We start from the raw sequence: 16469 nt of genomic DNA, 5'->3' as shown, positions 1-16469 counted from the left end.
TGGATAAGATTTTTAAGATCAAATTTTCATACCCTATGCACTTCTTGTGTTTGTTCAACCATTACGTCTAGCGATGCATCTTTTATGCCATGCTTTCGGTCGGGAAATGAGTAGAAATTTCCCAATAAATAGTAAATACTCTATTTGGAGATGAGATAAATATTATTTCACCAACAATTTGCAATATTATGTTTTATTCGTTTATTTTCACGCTTTTATTCGGGGGTTCGTAATCGTAATACTGCAAAATCTCAAGATTTGTCTTGTAACCTAGCAACTGCCTTTGGTCGCACATTCAATGCATACTCACCATTGAGCTCTATAATAGCTATCTCAAGCGCGGCCTTAGATATCTGATGACGACAAAAAAATGGCGGATTTCGTCCTTTGCCGCTGAGATTCGTGTTCGGGATAAGCATTGGAATTTGTGTAGCCTTCAAAGACTTTTTCAATATAGTCTACTAGTAAACAGTGTAAGTTCCCTTACTGTAACCAAACACGATAAATATTCGTTGCTCTGTGGCAGTGCCGGATTAACCATATGGCAGAAGCAGCATATGCCGCGGGCCCCGCGCTTCTGGGGGCCCCGCGCTTGCCTTTGGAAAAAGAAAAAAAGGGAAATAAAACGAAACGGCCAAGACTAATTGAAATATAAAAGCGTGAGGCCCAATTCCAAAAACGGTAACACTGCAAGTATCAATGATTGACTGGCAAAATATAGGCTATATTTTGCAATGGGATAGGAGATCCATTTGTATCGTCATATTACATGTTGCAGTTTCCGTTAATTTAGCTACACCTATTATATTACATAAAGTCTTTCGTCTGGCAGTAGGATTGCAACTCGATATTGTTGTAGTCTCGACTTTCAAACCGTATTGAATACTATCAGACTTTTTTCGATTCATTTTGATAATTTTTGAGATTGCTGTTGTTTGTGACTTGTAAGTGTTGTTGACAAATTCAAACTGGAGATATTCAAGGTATTTGGCTGAATGTTGAAGCAGTGACGGCGACGCTTGGTAAGTTTTGATGATTTACTAACTGCCGTGAGCCGTCTGCATTCTTAAGTTTCCTTGGTTACATGTTTATTCCTCATATATAAATTGCCGATTTATATGAAATAACAATATATTTCAAAAATGTCCTGAATTCCTGGCAGCTCCAAAGGACCAAGAAGCGTATGCGTGTTTGATTTATTTTCTCACAATTCTGTATGTGCGATAGTAAACCGTCAAATCGTCCTTCTATGTTTTTGTGAAAGTAAATATTACTAAAACGTCACTTTCAAATTTTTAGGTTTGCTAATTGCTATAATATAGTTAACAATTAAAGAATGAGTTCCACCAGTGGGGGTGGCAACCGCGACCGCGACAAAAAATCGCAAATATGCATCTGGAGCAGCAAAACGAAAGGCAAAGGATGAACGAATTTTACGGGAAAGTAAAGTTTTAAGTAAAATGCCGAAAATATCGGAACTGTTTCCTCCGAAGGCTGATGAAGGTTCTTCTGAGCTGACTGCTGCAGATGAAGCGATGACAACAATGGCAGAAGCAGTTGAGGAACCCGACACCGGCGACACATCCAAGGAGTTGACATCTGGTGATACGTCCATTTCCACTGATAACAATGATGGATACTCTTGTGATTTGGGATTATGGCCTACTGATATTTCTGACAATATGAGAGAGCACTGGGCAGGTCAAGGGAGTAGTCAGTGCAGAAATTCCGATGCCGATTTCAGCGCAACATCAACAAGATATGAGGGAGATGCTTACAATAGACGATGTCAAAAACTTTGTTCACACACATGAGCTTACAAAACAGCAACATCCTCGAAACTGGCTCTGCTATTCACCATCCAAACATGTCGTGTTCTGTTTTGCGTGTAAACTCATGACTGACAGCATCGTTTTGGAAAACAAGGTTATAATGACTGGAAACGCGCATCCCAGTCAATTCCACGACATGAGAAAAGTTCAGCGCACCGTAATGCTGTTTTCAGCTACTCCAACGTAGCGATGCTGGCTGCCGTATTGATTCAGAACTGGTCACACAGGCCAGTGATGAGCGTAACTATTGGCGGGCAGTACTTGAGCGGGTAACAGAAACCATCCGTTACCTTTCCGAGCGAAGTTTACCATTTCGCGGCACTGATGAGATCGTTGGATCGCCAAAAAACGGTAACTACCTGGGAACATTAGAACTTATATCGATGTTCGATCCATTTCTAGCGCAACACATCAACCGTAATGCAAATAAGGGAAAGGGTCACACATCCTATCTCTCAAAGACCATTTGCGAGGAATTCATCCAACTGATGGCAACTCGAGTTCGCGAGCAGATTTTACAGAAGTTAAAGCTGCAAAGTATTTCTCCGTCTGTGTAGACTCTACCCCAGATATTTCCCACGTTGATCAACTGACATGCATTCTTCGATACGTTTTACCCTCTGGTCCTGTCGAACGATTTGTATCTTTCCTTAACATACGTGGACATAGCGGAAAATTGCTAGCTGAAAGGCTACTAGATTATTTGAAAACCAATAATATAAATATTTCGGATTGCCGCGGCCAGTCATATGACAATGCAAGCAATATGAGTGGGAAATATAATGGTATGCAGGCCATTATTCAGCAACATTGTAGCCTAGCACAGTACATACCCTGCGTTGCACATTCCCTTAATCTTGTTGGACAATCATCTGCCAGTTGTTGTCAAGAAGCATCAAGATTCTTCAACTTCCTCCAACGATTGTACTCTTTCTTTGCTGCTTCAACGCATCGTTGGAAAGTTTTAACCGACCAACTTTCAAGCAAGAGACTTCCAACGGTTAAACGTATGTCTGATACTCGATGGTCAGCACGTGCAGATGCTACAAAAGCTCTAGTAATAGGATACGAGGAAATTAATGCTGCTTTAGACGAGATCCATGATGATCAAGATGAGAAGCCTGAAGCCAAAAATGAAGCCAATAGTCTTGCGTCTGATATGGCCCAGCTTGAAATTGGAATTCTGACAGCATTATGGCATCAAATGTTGCAACGATTTCAGAGAACAAGTCAGATCCTGCAATTAGCTGATCAAGATCTCAACACTGCTGTTGCATTATATGAATCACTGATTGAGTTTGTCCTTTCGCTGCGAACCAGATTTGAAGAATTTGAAGCCAAAGGAAAGGAGCTCAGTGAATGTGATCAATATAAAGAAGAGATCAAGCGCGTGCGTAAACGAAATCGTCGTAACGACGAGCCAGGATCAGCACCTGATTTGTTGCAGATTCCAGCCGACAATTTTCGCACAGGTACTTTCCTTGTAATAATCGATAGTCTGGATGCTGAGTTGCGAAAACGACTGAGTGCTTACATCAACATTGCTGAAAAGTTTGGCTTTCTGCGAAAGCTTACAGATCTGCCAGCTGAAGACGTGTTGGAAAACGCACAAAGATTGCAAAAAGCATTTTCCACTGACCTCGAAGTCAATTTGGGTGATGAATTGCTCCAGTTTTCTAGCTTTCTCAACACAGAATTCGTGAAAAGAGCATTAGATGCGAGTCATGCGCTGCACCTCATTATTCTTCAGCTCGAATTGGATCTTCTGCTCAGCCTAGTGAAGACCATGACATCGATGTAACATCCGATGATGATGACGACATCAAAGTGAAGGTAGACTCCTAGAACTGCGTATATACAGGTTTCTTGTGGGAAATAACCTGGAAACTGTATTTCCAAACACTGTTATTGTGTTTCGCATTTACCTCAGTATGATGATATCAAATTGTTCTGGTGAACGGTCGTTCTCGAAATTAAAGCTAATAAAGGATCATCTTCGTTCAACCATGACACAGGAACGACTAAATAGCCTTGCTCTTCTGAGTATTGAAAATGATGTTCTGCGTAGTATTGATATGTCATGCCTGATTAATGATTTTGCTCTTATGAAATCCCGTAAGCATAACGCTCCATAACTACAGGGACACTTGTTGATGGTGATATTCAAAGAGTATTTAGGAGTTATTCATGTCAACGTGTTTTGTTGTTGCCCTAAAGATAACAGTTTGAAAGATTTTTCACGATTTATGTAAAGTATTAAATAATTTTAGCTAATAAAATGGTGGTTTTTACAATGTTTTTAACCAGATAATTATTGCAGAATTATGATGAAACAAGTCATAGACATTATAGAGATCAACTTGTTGAATCGGCGCGAAAGATAGAGATATACATATTTCGTAATTTAGTCTGAGGTTTGCCAAATATCAAAGCTACTAGCATATAGTGCAAGAAAAGGATTATGGATCTTTAAAAAATGCCAGACAATCGTGGCACTCAATGCTGCGCATATGGCTGTACAAAACGCAAGAAAAAAATGAATGAGGAAGACGAAGAGCTCAATCGGAGCAGTAACGAAGGGCCATCTGACGACGAAACCTCCATTAAAAGACAGTTTCCACGGACGTTTCATCGCTAAGCTCTTTAACGTTCACATGAATAGCACTGACAAAGTTAATTTTTGGGAGGGCAAAAGGGCAATTACTTAATTATCTTTCTGATCTTAATTACTTTATATGCACACAAATTTACTTAGAATAATTGTAATGAGGGAGGTTGTCCCCACACCTCCCTACAACGGTGTTTATGCATGTAGTGCACTTTTTTCTACATTTGTACTTGATAAACGGTAAAAATAGCCACGATTTTTTTACTTTTTACAAGATTCCCTGCTGATCTTGAAAGAAGAAAGGTATGAATTAAAAATATACACAGAGAACGTTGGACACCTAGCGCGACAAGCAGGCTGTGTTCAGATCACTTTCTGGAAAGCTGTTTTGACAGATCTGAAAAAGTTGTTAAGTTTCGAAAAGATGCTGTTCCAACTCGTTTTAAGCTCTTTCCACAACATATGAAAAAGGTGAATAACAATTAAAGAAATATTTAGGATAATAGTTTTTAGAAACAAAGATTGGAAAAAAAATGATTATTTAAAAGTTGCATAACTATATACATGTAATTGTTCACACTGAGTTGCACACTGTAGCCAAAATTAGTTCTGACTGCTACACGATATGCATGCATCGTACATCAACATGATAAAACCAATAAAGATCAGTTCGACTGTCTGCAAGATCAAAAACTTCACCAACGTATTCAGAAAACATTTAAATCTGTTAGACCACCACGAGGAGAAAGCGACCTCTAATTAGGACTGTCGAGAGTGACGATGACTATCCTCCTGAGAAGACGACAATGCTTGACGACCATGAAATAGAAGAAATGAAGAATATTCATCAGCAAAAGGTTTCAAACCTTAAAAAGAAACTTAAGTCGACCCAACAAAAAGCAAGACGCCTTAACAAAAAAGTTACCTCACTGACGTCAGTTATAAAGCAGCTCAAAGAAAAGAATCTGATTTCCTTGTCTTGCGAAGAAATGCTGGAAAGAAATATAGATGATGGTGATGGTTAAAAAATTATGGTGGGAGTATATTACAGAATTACAAAAGCTCCTAGATAACGAAGGCTTGAGACTTGGAAACAAGTTGAAGGAAGCACATATAAAATGACAAAGGAACACATGCAACAGAACTCTTTGAAGATGTTGGCCACTCGGATGATGCAAGAGAGCTGATGAATGAGTATTGCATAAGAAAAATAGCTGAGGTAATTCTGATATAGCCTTGTGCAGTGGTGAAGCCGAACCCAGTTTTTACTTCGAAAAGAAAATTTATCACCAAATTATTACTCATTTCTTAAACACAAAAATATTTGCACTGTAGGAATAAAAATTAGGCTAGCTGGCAAATAGCGTTTTATTTATGACAGGGGGGCTGCAGTCAAGGTAGTTAGGCTTTATTTGCTAGAAAATTGTGTAAATTAGGTGATTTAAGATTCAAAATATGCCATCCTCCCATTGTATGCCCTTGCTTGCTATTATTGTGGTATTTTTTGTGTCAATTATGCTCTGTTTTTGAACCAGAAGTCTAAGTTTTCATGCACAGGATTTGTTTTGACTAACTGCTAGAATATAGAAATTATCATATCATCCTGTCTTACACATCACCATGACAACTGTAATCTTTTACTAATCAGATGATGTTTATTTTTTAGGAGGATAGAGTGCCTGATTATGTTTTGGTACGAATCTACTTCTTCATTCATTACCCAAATCAGCAAAAGCTCAGTATAAAAACAAGCAGTAGTCTCACTCCACTGTGCCACTTTGTGCTGTATATTCAAATTAGATTACTGGCTGCCACTAGTCACCAAAGTGCTCCTATTGATAAGGAAATACAATTGACTGGCTGCCATTATGCTAATCTCGTGCATAATAAGATATGTGCTACTCAAAAAATTTCTATAGAGTGGGACTACTGTTTGTTTATACACTGTGGCAAAAGTAAAATTGATGCTTGAATTTATATGTAATATTGAAATATTAGACATTTGAAATCAGCTTGCATAGGGAGTGTGCCAGAGAATGGTGTGCTACTGACATATTTGTCTTTGTACATCATCCATGCTTGTGGGTCCTGAGAATGACTGCTGAACACACTAATTGTCCTTCTTAGGACTCCACTAACTTGGACAGTCAATACCTAGAAACATGAATTAATACTTCAGTGTTCAAACCATTTACTTAATATGTGATATTAAAAGAACATCCATATTGTAATATTGTTATTTTTAGTTTTTAAGCAAATTAACTCATGTAAGCTTTCATAATCTCTCATTTCAAGGAGGAGCCAGAGAGAGAAACAAAAAAGAGTGCTTTAAGGTAGGCCGAAATAATGGTCAAATATTAACCAGAGGGAATGTGTTGAAGGTGGATACTGGACAGTATGTTATTTGAAAATAGTTCTAAAGATAGAAAATACCATAGTGAATGGTAAAAGTAATATAATAAGTTGATAGTTCTTAGAAGAACTGTTGTAAGTAAAGAGCACTAACCCAATAGTTCTAAATTAAATGCATCATTTTGTTTAATTTAGAACTATTGGGTTAGTGCTCTTTACTTAAAACAGTTCTTTTAAAAACTATCAACTTATTATATTACTTTTACCATTCACTATGGTACTTTCTATCTTTAGAACTATTTTCAGATTTCTCACCACGACAAAGTCTCTATTTTAGTATGTTATTTTTGAGAGGGGTTAGTCTTATTGACATTCAAGGTTCACCATCTGGGCAGTAGAAGGTGATAACGAGGAGTATACAGTACTAACATTGGGTAGTAAACAGTTATAACTTGGAGATGCATGGCATTGGCGTGGGATGTAGGCAGTATCAGTCTTAACATCTTAACATGGCAGGGGGCTCATTGCATTACCATGGGAATTAGAAAGGATAATCATAGGGACCAATTGCCAAAGTAAACATGAAAAATGAATTGTTTATATTCATGTGATAAATTGTTTTTGATATTTTATAGTGCATTGTCTTGGTTGATACCTACAGCAATCAGCATTGGAATTGTTGTTGTGGCAGCATATAAATCTTCAACAAGTTAAGACTTTGAGGCGTAGGCAATGATTTTTTAACCGTATCACATTGTAAATCAAAAAGAAAAAATAGTGAATCTTTATGCAAATTTAAGTATTTTTAGTTTGTGTTGAAATGAAAAGGGTTGAATGTGTGTTCTGTTGGCATTCAGGGGGCAGGGGATTATTTTTAGGTGCATTCGGGAGCTGTGGGTAAGGCATAACTTCCCATGTCAAGAACTTCCATAGGTCTTTACTTCCCAGGTCAAAAATTCTAGGATTTATGATTTCTCTTGTCCAAATATCCCATGGGTCTTACATTCCCAGAACAAAAATCCCATGAGTTAACTCAGGTCAAAAAAGCCCTGTGGGTCATAACTTCTCCGATCAAAATAATCCCTGGCGTGATAACCGCCCAGGTCAAACATCCTATAGGTCATTAATTCCCAGGTCAAAAATTTCATGGGTCTTTTCTCTGTTCAGTCACATGTTCGTTGATGAAAACGACCGTTAATGTGAAAGCTTTTGTTCATCATTTTTCGACTTGAAAATTAGTCATTGGTTGAATAAGGATTCAAATTATGTGTGCACGATAAACTTAATGTCTGTTGACAATGCAAAGCTGACTTTAAGAATATTTCGTCTGATTACACAACAATTAACGATGACGTCTGTATATTTTCAACAAACCATCCCGCCTTACATAGCGCTTTTGCCTATGCACCATGGGCCGGAGAGCGATACTTCTTTTATATAATTTGAATTTAAAGTGGCGATATACTCTTATTAGTTTTTAATTTATTCGGGGTTTTAGTTAACTTTTCAAATGGCGGTTGCCAAGTACTTTCTAATGTTGCCAACTACATTTCCAAACGTGGAATATTCGATATGAACTTGTCAACTTGCTTACTGAACGGATTCACTGCCAAATGTCTACAAGGTACAAAGACCTTTCACGTTTGTTAGTACTTCGCAACTTTAGTTCACATCTTCAGTACTCAAGTACACAACTTCATCACTCAAGTACAACACAACTTGTCAACTCAAGTTGACAAGTTCATATCGAATATTCCACGTTTGGAAATGTAGTTGGCAACATTAGAAAGTAACTTGGCAACCGCCATTTGAAAATTTAACTGAAATCGACAATAACGAATATGGCGATGATTTTTGTTAACGGGAATATATTGGCCAAACACGAAATCGTCATCGTCGATGGGAGGGGGAGAGGGTAGGAGGGTGTAAGGTAGGTGTAGTAGCTCCTCCCGTGAACACGTGTTTTGTTGGACATTTTCAAGAGGGCAAACCATATAAAACGCAATATTCAATAAACGTAGAATTTGTGTTTTAATTAGAAAGAATAGAAGTGTCAAACTTCCTTTTTTAGTTATGTAACAACTTTTTAAACAGTTAAATATTTAATGAACCGGCAATGTCTCCGTGGCAACGTTGATTTGATTGGTTGCTCTATGGCCGTTGATGGGCTAGACGAAGGTGTGCGAAAATATTTGGCCAGAACTGTCAAATTTTGTTTGAACGTAGATATTTCGAAACATAACTGCTATAATTGTTAGTTTCTGTTGATTCCTGTAAAACGTTATCGATGGAACAAGGTGTGTATGGTTTTTATTTGTGACGATCTGTTCGTCACTTTGTGTAGAATTAATGTACAACTCTTTTTGTTATCTAACTAAAAATCTATTCGTGAATTCGGCTCTTGTTTGTTGTCTTCATTTTGTTTTGCTGTCGTTTGTGTTAAGGAACTTTCTCTGTTGAAAACAGTCCACCACTTCAACCTTACTAAATTACTCATAGTTTCGGTAGGCTTAAATAGTTTAGTGGAAATTCGCGTGCCTTTAATATTTTTAATATCGCCGAAGTCACCACAAACAACGTGGCAGAATTTTGTTTTTTGGGCTCAATATTATGCAAATCTTATCTCTATTTCTACCTTGGTTTTCGTTCAGTATTGAGAATAATCAGTTACGTTTCAAGTATTTTGCTACCACAGAACAGCCTCTTACCATTGATGAAGTCAGCCTGAACTTTTACCACTACAATGCAAATTTTACAGCAAAATTGGCATTCATTTCTTTAAAATATTGATTTCATTCATTTTTCTTCCTGCAGTGAATGAAAACAGAAATGTTTGCACAGGAGAAGCCAAAAAACTGCCACTTTCTACTGATTTTTCGGGAAAACACACTTTTTCATGGGCTTGCCCATATTAGTTTTGTTGATGAATATTTAAGCGTGAGCAATTGAGTTTATTCGAAAATAAATCAATGACGTCATGTTCTTTTTTGTGTACGTAGTATGTAGAATCAGTACGTGTGAGCCAAGAGATTGGGAAATCCCAGTGTCGTATACAGCACAGAACACGTTTAATCCTATAAGAAATGTTGTGGAGACAATGCACATCGAGGAAAATCCTCAATTGGAGGTGATTAGTCTCACTGTTGGTAAGTAGTTTTCAGATTTTCTTTCGTAGTGGCAACATTCGAAGTAAGCGGTTTAAATCAGAGCTAATGTCAAATTAGCGATTTCTGTGTTCGCTCAGTGGCAGACTTATCTCCAGCGTCATCAACAACCGAGAATGCCGTCCAGGCGACTTCAAAATTCTTTTGGATGATTGTATTTTCTTAACAAATAAGAAACTTCGTTGGATTTCAAATAACGTTTCATTCTATTTATTGCCCTTGTTTAAATTGTTGCCGTTTTTGAAATAATTACAAAACCCGTCAAGTCTCTTGATGACGGTATCTATAATGGATAATATTTTTTCCAAAGTTTCTAAACATAGTCGTACGTGATGGGAAGGGGAGAACGTGCCCTCAAAGAAAGTTTGGAGACTAAAAAGTTGGGCAACTTTTTAACGGTAGTCGGGCTAAAATACTGTGGAACCTTCATTGTGGGTTGGAGAAAGTTTACTGCCCTCACAGAAGAGGTAGCTTCTGTACGCCTGTGTTTCTAAATCTACGTGTGACAGCTATGTCTTTAGATGACGGTATCTAATGGACGATATTTTTCTAAAGTGTGAAAAAACCTTTTGAAAAAGAAACTAATATTTAATCTTGGACAATTATTTCAAAGATGACGAAGTTTCATTACTAAATTAAATGGTTTGAACACAGGAATGTCTTTTGATGTTTGTGAACCTGACTCAAAAGATGACTACTGCTAAGGGTGTCGTAACGTCAGTAAACATCAACATTAACAGTCCTTCACACGACTTCACTAGCACTGAGGTTTCGAAACGTCAGTCAACATAAACATCAACAGTTCTCCTCAGGACTCTACTATCCTGGACGATCTACATCTACAAACATGTGAAGTTTCATTAGCATTATCTGGGTTCGGTGCAACCTCCTCACCTTCGGAGCCAACTTGTATGAAACTAACCTTCCAAAAACCTTGCATGACTGACTATTTTTATATTCCAGGTGATCCCACAGTTTTTGGTAACCTACCACCAAATGAAGAATGTGTTCGGGCGCTCTGTTACGCAATAAAGTCAGGAAAAACAACGGCTACAAGCCAGCTCATGGTTAGTTACACCGACAGTTTTCATAAATAACCCTAATCTAACCCCACGGAAATTTGTGTTCAAAAATATCAATTAACGAAATTGGATTCTAAAGAGAATCTTCTAACTAAACAATAGTTTTTCCAAAATCTAAAGCTAATTCTTTTTTAAAATGATAACAATTGTTAGACTTTGTTTTAACTTTTCGGAACAAATAAGTCCATTTAAAGAACGCTTTTCAAAAGATTGATTTTCTTCGTAATACAAAGGGTGTATAAAATCCTTCAACATTTTGAAATGAGAAAATATGCCAGTTCTTCGACGATGCCTTTGAAATGAATTCAATCAAAATCACAAGATTTTACAACTTGCACGATTCAGCTGTAATTCATACCCTAGGAGGCTGAAAGGAAGTTAAAGGAATTTCATTTTCTGGATTTGCATTGGATATAGGATGGAATTTTTTTTACACAACCTGTGTGTGTTCTACTATTCCAGTCATATACTCATCTGTATTTGTTTTTGTAGGATGCAAAGAGGCACGAAATGCCGTTGCAAAATACAGTTCAACACCTGAATACATCGTGGATGCTGAGGTACATATTCCTGCTCCATAACTATAAGGACACTTGTTGATAGTGATATTCAAAGATTATTTAGGATTTATTCATGTCAACATGTTTTGTTGTTGTCCTAAAGCCATCGTCTATAATTTTACTTAAAGCTGCTTAACTCTGAAAAAAACGAACCTTTATTGATGTCTATGTCAGCATAAAGGACTCTCTCTTTATGTAGACAGAGAAAGCTGACTTTTTATCGTCTTCCCCCTTCTGCCCTCCCCAAGTTTTGGCATCCCACTAAATTCCATCAAAATACAACTCGTTGACAATGGTTAAGCAAAATATAGTTGTTTGCTTGCGTTTTATCTCATTAAATCATTTGCAATGAATATTATTCTTGAAAAACCGTTTTTAGTTTACACAGGGTTTCATTGAGCATTAAACGCCCTAGTTGCTCGTGGTGATAACATCCTAATTCCAAGACCTGGTTTCTCTCTTTACAAATGCATCTGTGGATCAAGGGGGATTGAAGCACGATCTTATAAGCTCTTTGTAAGTTTGTACAAATTAAAGATATTACGTTTACGTTATTGCTTACGACTAAAGATTGTTTTTATTGTGTGCTAATTATGATAATGAAGATTAAAAACTGTTCTAATTGTATTCTATTTGTGATACACTGGAGATTAAAGACTGTTCTAATTATATACTCAACTGAAATCAAATATTGAATAGTTCGAAGGATTCCCTTAAAACTAACCTCGAGTCTTGCTTTCGACTTCATGTTCAAATGAATAATGATTATTCATAATTTTCAGCCTGAAAATGGTTGGGAAGTCGACTTGGACGATATGGCTTCACTTATTGACGAGAGAACAAAGCTTATTGTCGTTGTCAACACATCAAATCCCTGTGGTTCTGTGTACAAAAGAAAACATTTGGAAATAATTTTAAACAGTAAATATCTCAAGACATGTACAAGTTTTTTCTGCCGATTTGACCAACAAACTTCGTGCATTCATATTGGTCTTATTTTCTAACAGTTGCTGAAAAATACCGCGTCCCAGTTCTCTGTGATGAAGTTTACGCGCATGTCGTAAGTGTTTGTTAATTGCATGTCACGTGAAGACTTGTAAATACGTCCATGTTTCAACTAATGTAAGGTCATCACGATTGTAATATTCGCTTAGACATGAACGCTTCAAAATAATTGTGCATCTCAAAGTTGGGTAAAATTAAACTGAATGAAATGGGCGTGCAGCCCTGCGGGTTGTACGATTCATGACAAGGTTGCATAGCAAAATATTTGTAAACTCCAATGACCTAGAATTCAATATACATACTAGTTGTCTGACTTGGTCGAAATTTAAAAAACGAGTGAGACAAGCCGCCATTTTAAAAGGTGGGAAACTTGAGGATGTTTATATTACGACTAATATCTGCTTTTCCTGAGTTGATATAGAGTTGAAACGCTGATTTAGTCTAGATTTTATTTTTAAGTGTTTGTTACGACTGGTTGTTAAGACATCTTTCAAGATGGTGTCCTTGCCTCACGTCGACACGGTTGTTAGACATGCAGGGGGTTGGGTTCTAAATTTTATTGATACTACCCGAGAAGGTGATCAGGCTTGGCAACACTGAATAAGGCTTGAACTAAATTAACTTTTTCTCTTATTTCCTGCAGACATTCGGCAAAGAGCCTTTCCATAGCATGGGAAGTTTAACAAAGAATGTTCCTGTTCTAGTTGTCGGTGGCATCGCCAAAAGGTGAGCATGCGCATTTCTATTGCATTACGTCATTTTGAGGAAACCATATAAACGTTGTGTGTCAATGACAGGTTCTTGGTGCCAGGCTGGCGTATCGGATGGATTGTAATTCACGACAGAAATGATTCCTTTGGTTTTAAGGTATGAATATATCGCTTGTAGTTATGGACTAGGCTCCATTAATACCATCAAGAATTTATATCTTTGCTTTGCTTTGGCTGTTTAAAGTCGAAGTTGAAAGAAAACGTTTTTTCTGTATTCCTTAAAATCAACGGTACAATCATTGTTTTTCATTGTCATGTTAATCGCCATCGTATTGAGATAGTTATGACTCCAGATCAATAGCTAAGTCATCCTGTTTTTACTCCAACGCAAAAATTTTTGTGTTTATCTCCCGGAAAAAAATGGGACAAAATAAATTTTCTAAAGATATGAACTACAGTCAAAGCTGTATAAAGCGGCCCTGCATTTAGCGGCCCTGTAGCTGTATAAAGCGGCCCTGCATTTAGCGGCCCTGTATTAAACAGACACTTTGTAAAGTCCAGAATCATGTATAATTCGTAGGAATGAAGCCTCTATTGAGCAGACGCGGACACAAAAATTGTCTAATAACACAAAAACCTGTGTTTAACGAACAATTTTTCAAAATATTTCATGTTATCTACAGACATAATGTTAGTCACAAACATACTGTCTTAACAACTACGAAGACATTTTTCATAATGCAAGTGCATTGAAGATTAAATACTTATATCAAACATCAAATTGTTTACCAATTATTTTTAAACATAACTTTTCTATGTCAAATGTAGCTTGTCGTTGTCTAAAAAAGATGACATTACAGCAAAATCTTCGTTCAGCCACTTATTATTTACTGAATATTACTAAATATTACCGAAAATATTTCTCAGTTTCGTTATTATTAACTGAAGTCATTTCTAAATATATCTGCTCCGTTTAATTGTTGATTTTACCATTTATGTTATTTTTAACGGAGAGAGGGCTGGTGACAAGTATCTCTGTTAAACGGACACCTCCATTAAGCGGACGCTAGTTCGTTCGCCAAGGCTGTCCGCTTAATACAAGTTTGACTGTATAATTTTCTTAAAAAAATAGAATTGCAGAAGTAAAAGTTAAGGTCTTGCTTCGCCATTACTCCAAATGTTCAGGGAGAATAAACATTTTAGAGAAACACATTTACCTCAACTTCAAAAGATGGCTGTTGGTGATTGATGTTAAGAGTGCAATAATTGCAAAATACTTAATTATTTTTTTAACTGTGTTTTAGATAAGACAAGCCTTACGACGTCTTTGTCAGGTTATTGTTGGTCCATGTTCGGTGATACGGGCTGCACTACCGACGATTCTTTCTGATTGTCCGACTCAGTTCTTTGAAAAAACACTCAATCTTATGAAGGTAAAGTACTTAATTTTCAAGAACAATGGCGGACTTCTTGGTTGGGGTCCTTCAAATATAAGTTAAACAACTTCAGGTCCGTCAATGTATATAGAACTTAACCAACTCATCACTGATTAAAAATTTAAAACCAAGAATTTCGTCACATTTTATCATTATGTCATTTAGAAAACATCAAATATATTCTACGAAAGTCTTTCATTGCTGCCAGAACTTTATCCAGTCCGCTCACAAGGTGCTATGTATATGTTGGTAAGAGAAACTTGTCAATTTTCTTTTTGCTCGTTCATAATCTTAATCATAATCTCTTTAAAACGTGTCGGTTTTATTTTAGATCGGTATCAAAGTTGATAGGTTACACAACGTGAAAGATGATGTTGATTTTACACAGAAATTGATGGCCGAACAATCAGTTTTGTTTTGCCAGCAACGGTAAGTTCCTCACTGTCGTTCAACCATGCATATATCCATGTTACTTCATCTTATTTTCATTTGAGACATGTATGTCGTTATACTTATCAAGTAGACATTTATTTAACTGAAGTGAATAGTTAGGTACACCTAAGTCGATAGTTTTGTACAGTCAGGTATAGCCAAGTGGATAGTTAGGTACACCCATGTACATAATAGGGCACTATCCTTTATCGATATTTAGGTACACATGACATTTGTCCGTAACACTTTGATGCAAATCCAGAAAAATTTCGATTCGTATTATGTCTTTGAGCGTCTTTTTATTTTTGCCAAGTTTGGACGAATTTTGTTTGGTTCTTGTTTCTTTGCATGGCTGTTATTATGTCTCTACTTTACTGCTCTTAAAGATGACAAGAAGGTTGTTGAAGTGTGCATAAAAAATCCAACAAACAAGTCTGGTCCTTGCCCGCTACGTTTTAGATCATTATCATTATTCATTTCGTTACAGTGTAGACTTCTTTTGTTATTTTGGCCAGCGCAGAAACAGTTGCATAGTAGAGAAAATTAATCAAAGTATTTTTCTTATTTTCTTCTGTGCAGTGTTTTCAATGCCCCAACTTTTTTCGCGTTGTCCTCACATGTCCCGTGGAAGTCGCGCGAGTCGCTTGCAAGAGGATCGCGCAGTTTTGTCGTGATCATCAAAAGAACGCTTTGACCAATGGACACATGGAACATGGGAATGGGATTCATCACGTCAACGGTTATTGATATTTCAAAAATAATATCATAGAACTTGTAAAAACTCAAAAAAATATGGCGATGGCGGCTTCTGTATGTTCTTAGTCTGTGCCAAATCAAAAATGGCGGCAAGTTTAGCGTTCTAGTTTCTGTCACAAACATGGACGCTACTTGAGGCCAATAATTGAAAACAAATCTTACCCCAGACATGCAAGATTTCACCCCAGACATGCGTGTTTAGTATTTCGAGATTCTCTAGCGGAGAGAAAAGTGATTGACTACATACACACGCTTGTTTGGGTTATAATCATGGCTTTAAAAAATTATTAGAGTTTTGTATTACAGTTAGCGTTCTCATGTAATTTCAGTTCAATAGTCACAGCTGTCCTTCTCAATCCCATGCTACCACTCCTTTTGCTCACACTTGTAATCCAGGAAACAGGGATTGTTTTTTAAGGTTTTTCTAGAATGCTAAAAGTATATTTATTATATTAATCAATGTAGTTGTGAATATTTGTGTATATCTTTTATTAATGGTGGTCTTGGTAATATTATAAGGCCACAAAAGATT

The 16469-nt window shown here is 36.9% G+C and overlaps 3 protein-coding genes across 9 annotated transcripts in view; all 3 read left to right on the top strand.

Annotated features, from left to right (window-relative positions):
- The window catches only part of LOC124436604 (cytochrome b5-like), an 83070-nt gene extending 75479 nt beyond the window's left edge, over positions 1-7591 (top strand). Inside the window, exons 5-6 of the mRNA XM_046986578.1 lie at positions 6736-6773; positions 7428-7591. Coding sequence (XP_046842534.1) covers positions 6736-6773; positions 7428-7506 — 117 coding nt within the window. The 3' untranslated portion in view covers positions 7507-7591. The remainder of the gene's footprint in view (positions 1-6735; positions 6774-7427) is intronic.
- Positions 1-16469, top strand: part of LOC124436599 — a 66957-nt gene that overhangs the window by 42930 nt on the left and 7558 nt on the right. The window lies entirely within an intron of this gene.
- The window catches only part of LOC124436602 (tyrosine aminotransferase-like), a 42816-nt gene continuing 26773 nt past the window's right edge, over positions 427-16469 (top strand). For 2 of the 7 annotated variants that reach the window (XM_046986570.1, XM_046986574.1), the window contains exons 1-3: positions 9836-9938; positions 10920-11023; positions 11531-11598. In XM_046986570.1, the coding sequence (XP_046842526.1) occupies positions 10960-11023; positions 11531-11598 (132 nt within the window). In that variant the 5' untranslated portion in view covers positions 9836-9938; positions 10920-10959. Of the gene's footprint in view, positions 474-9835; positions 9939-10919; positions 11024-11530; positions 11599-11986; positions 12119-12380; positions 12520-12605; positions 12659-13246; positions 13330-13400; positions 13471-14617; positions 14747-14914; positions 14999-15080; positions 15179-15760; positions 16468-16469 lie in introns of those variants that run through there. The other 5 variants (XM_046986569.1, XM_046986572.1, XM_046986575.1 and 2 more) reach the window with 5 other exon arrangements.

Source organism: Xenia sp. Carnegie-2017, unplaced genomic scaffold, assembly GCF_021976095.1.
Source record: "Xenia sp. Carnegie-2017 unplaced genomic scaffold, XeniaSp_v1 HiC_scaffold_16, whole genome shotgun sequence".
In the NCBI taxonomy this organism is placed as follows: Eukaryota; Metazoa; Cnidaria; class Anthozoa; order Malacalcyonacea; family Xeniidae; genus Xenia; species Xenia sp. Carnegie-2017.
Note: the sequence above shows the minus strand (reverse complement) of the source record. Positions and strands in the feature narration are given on the sequence as shown.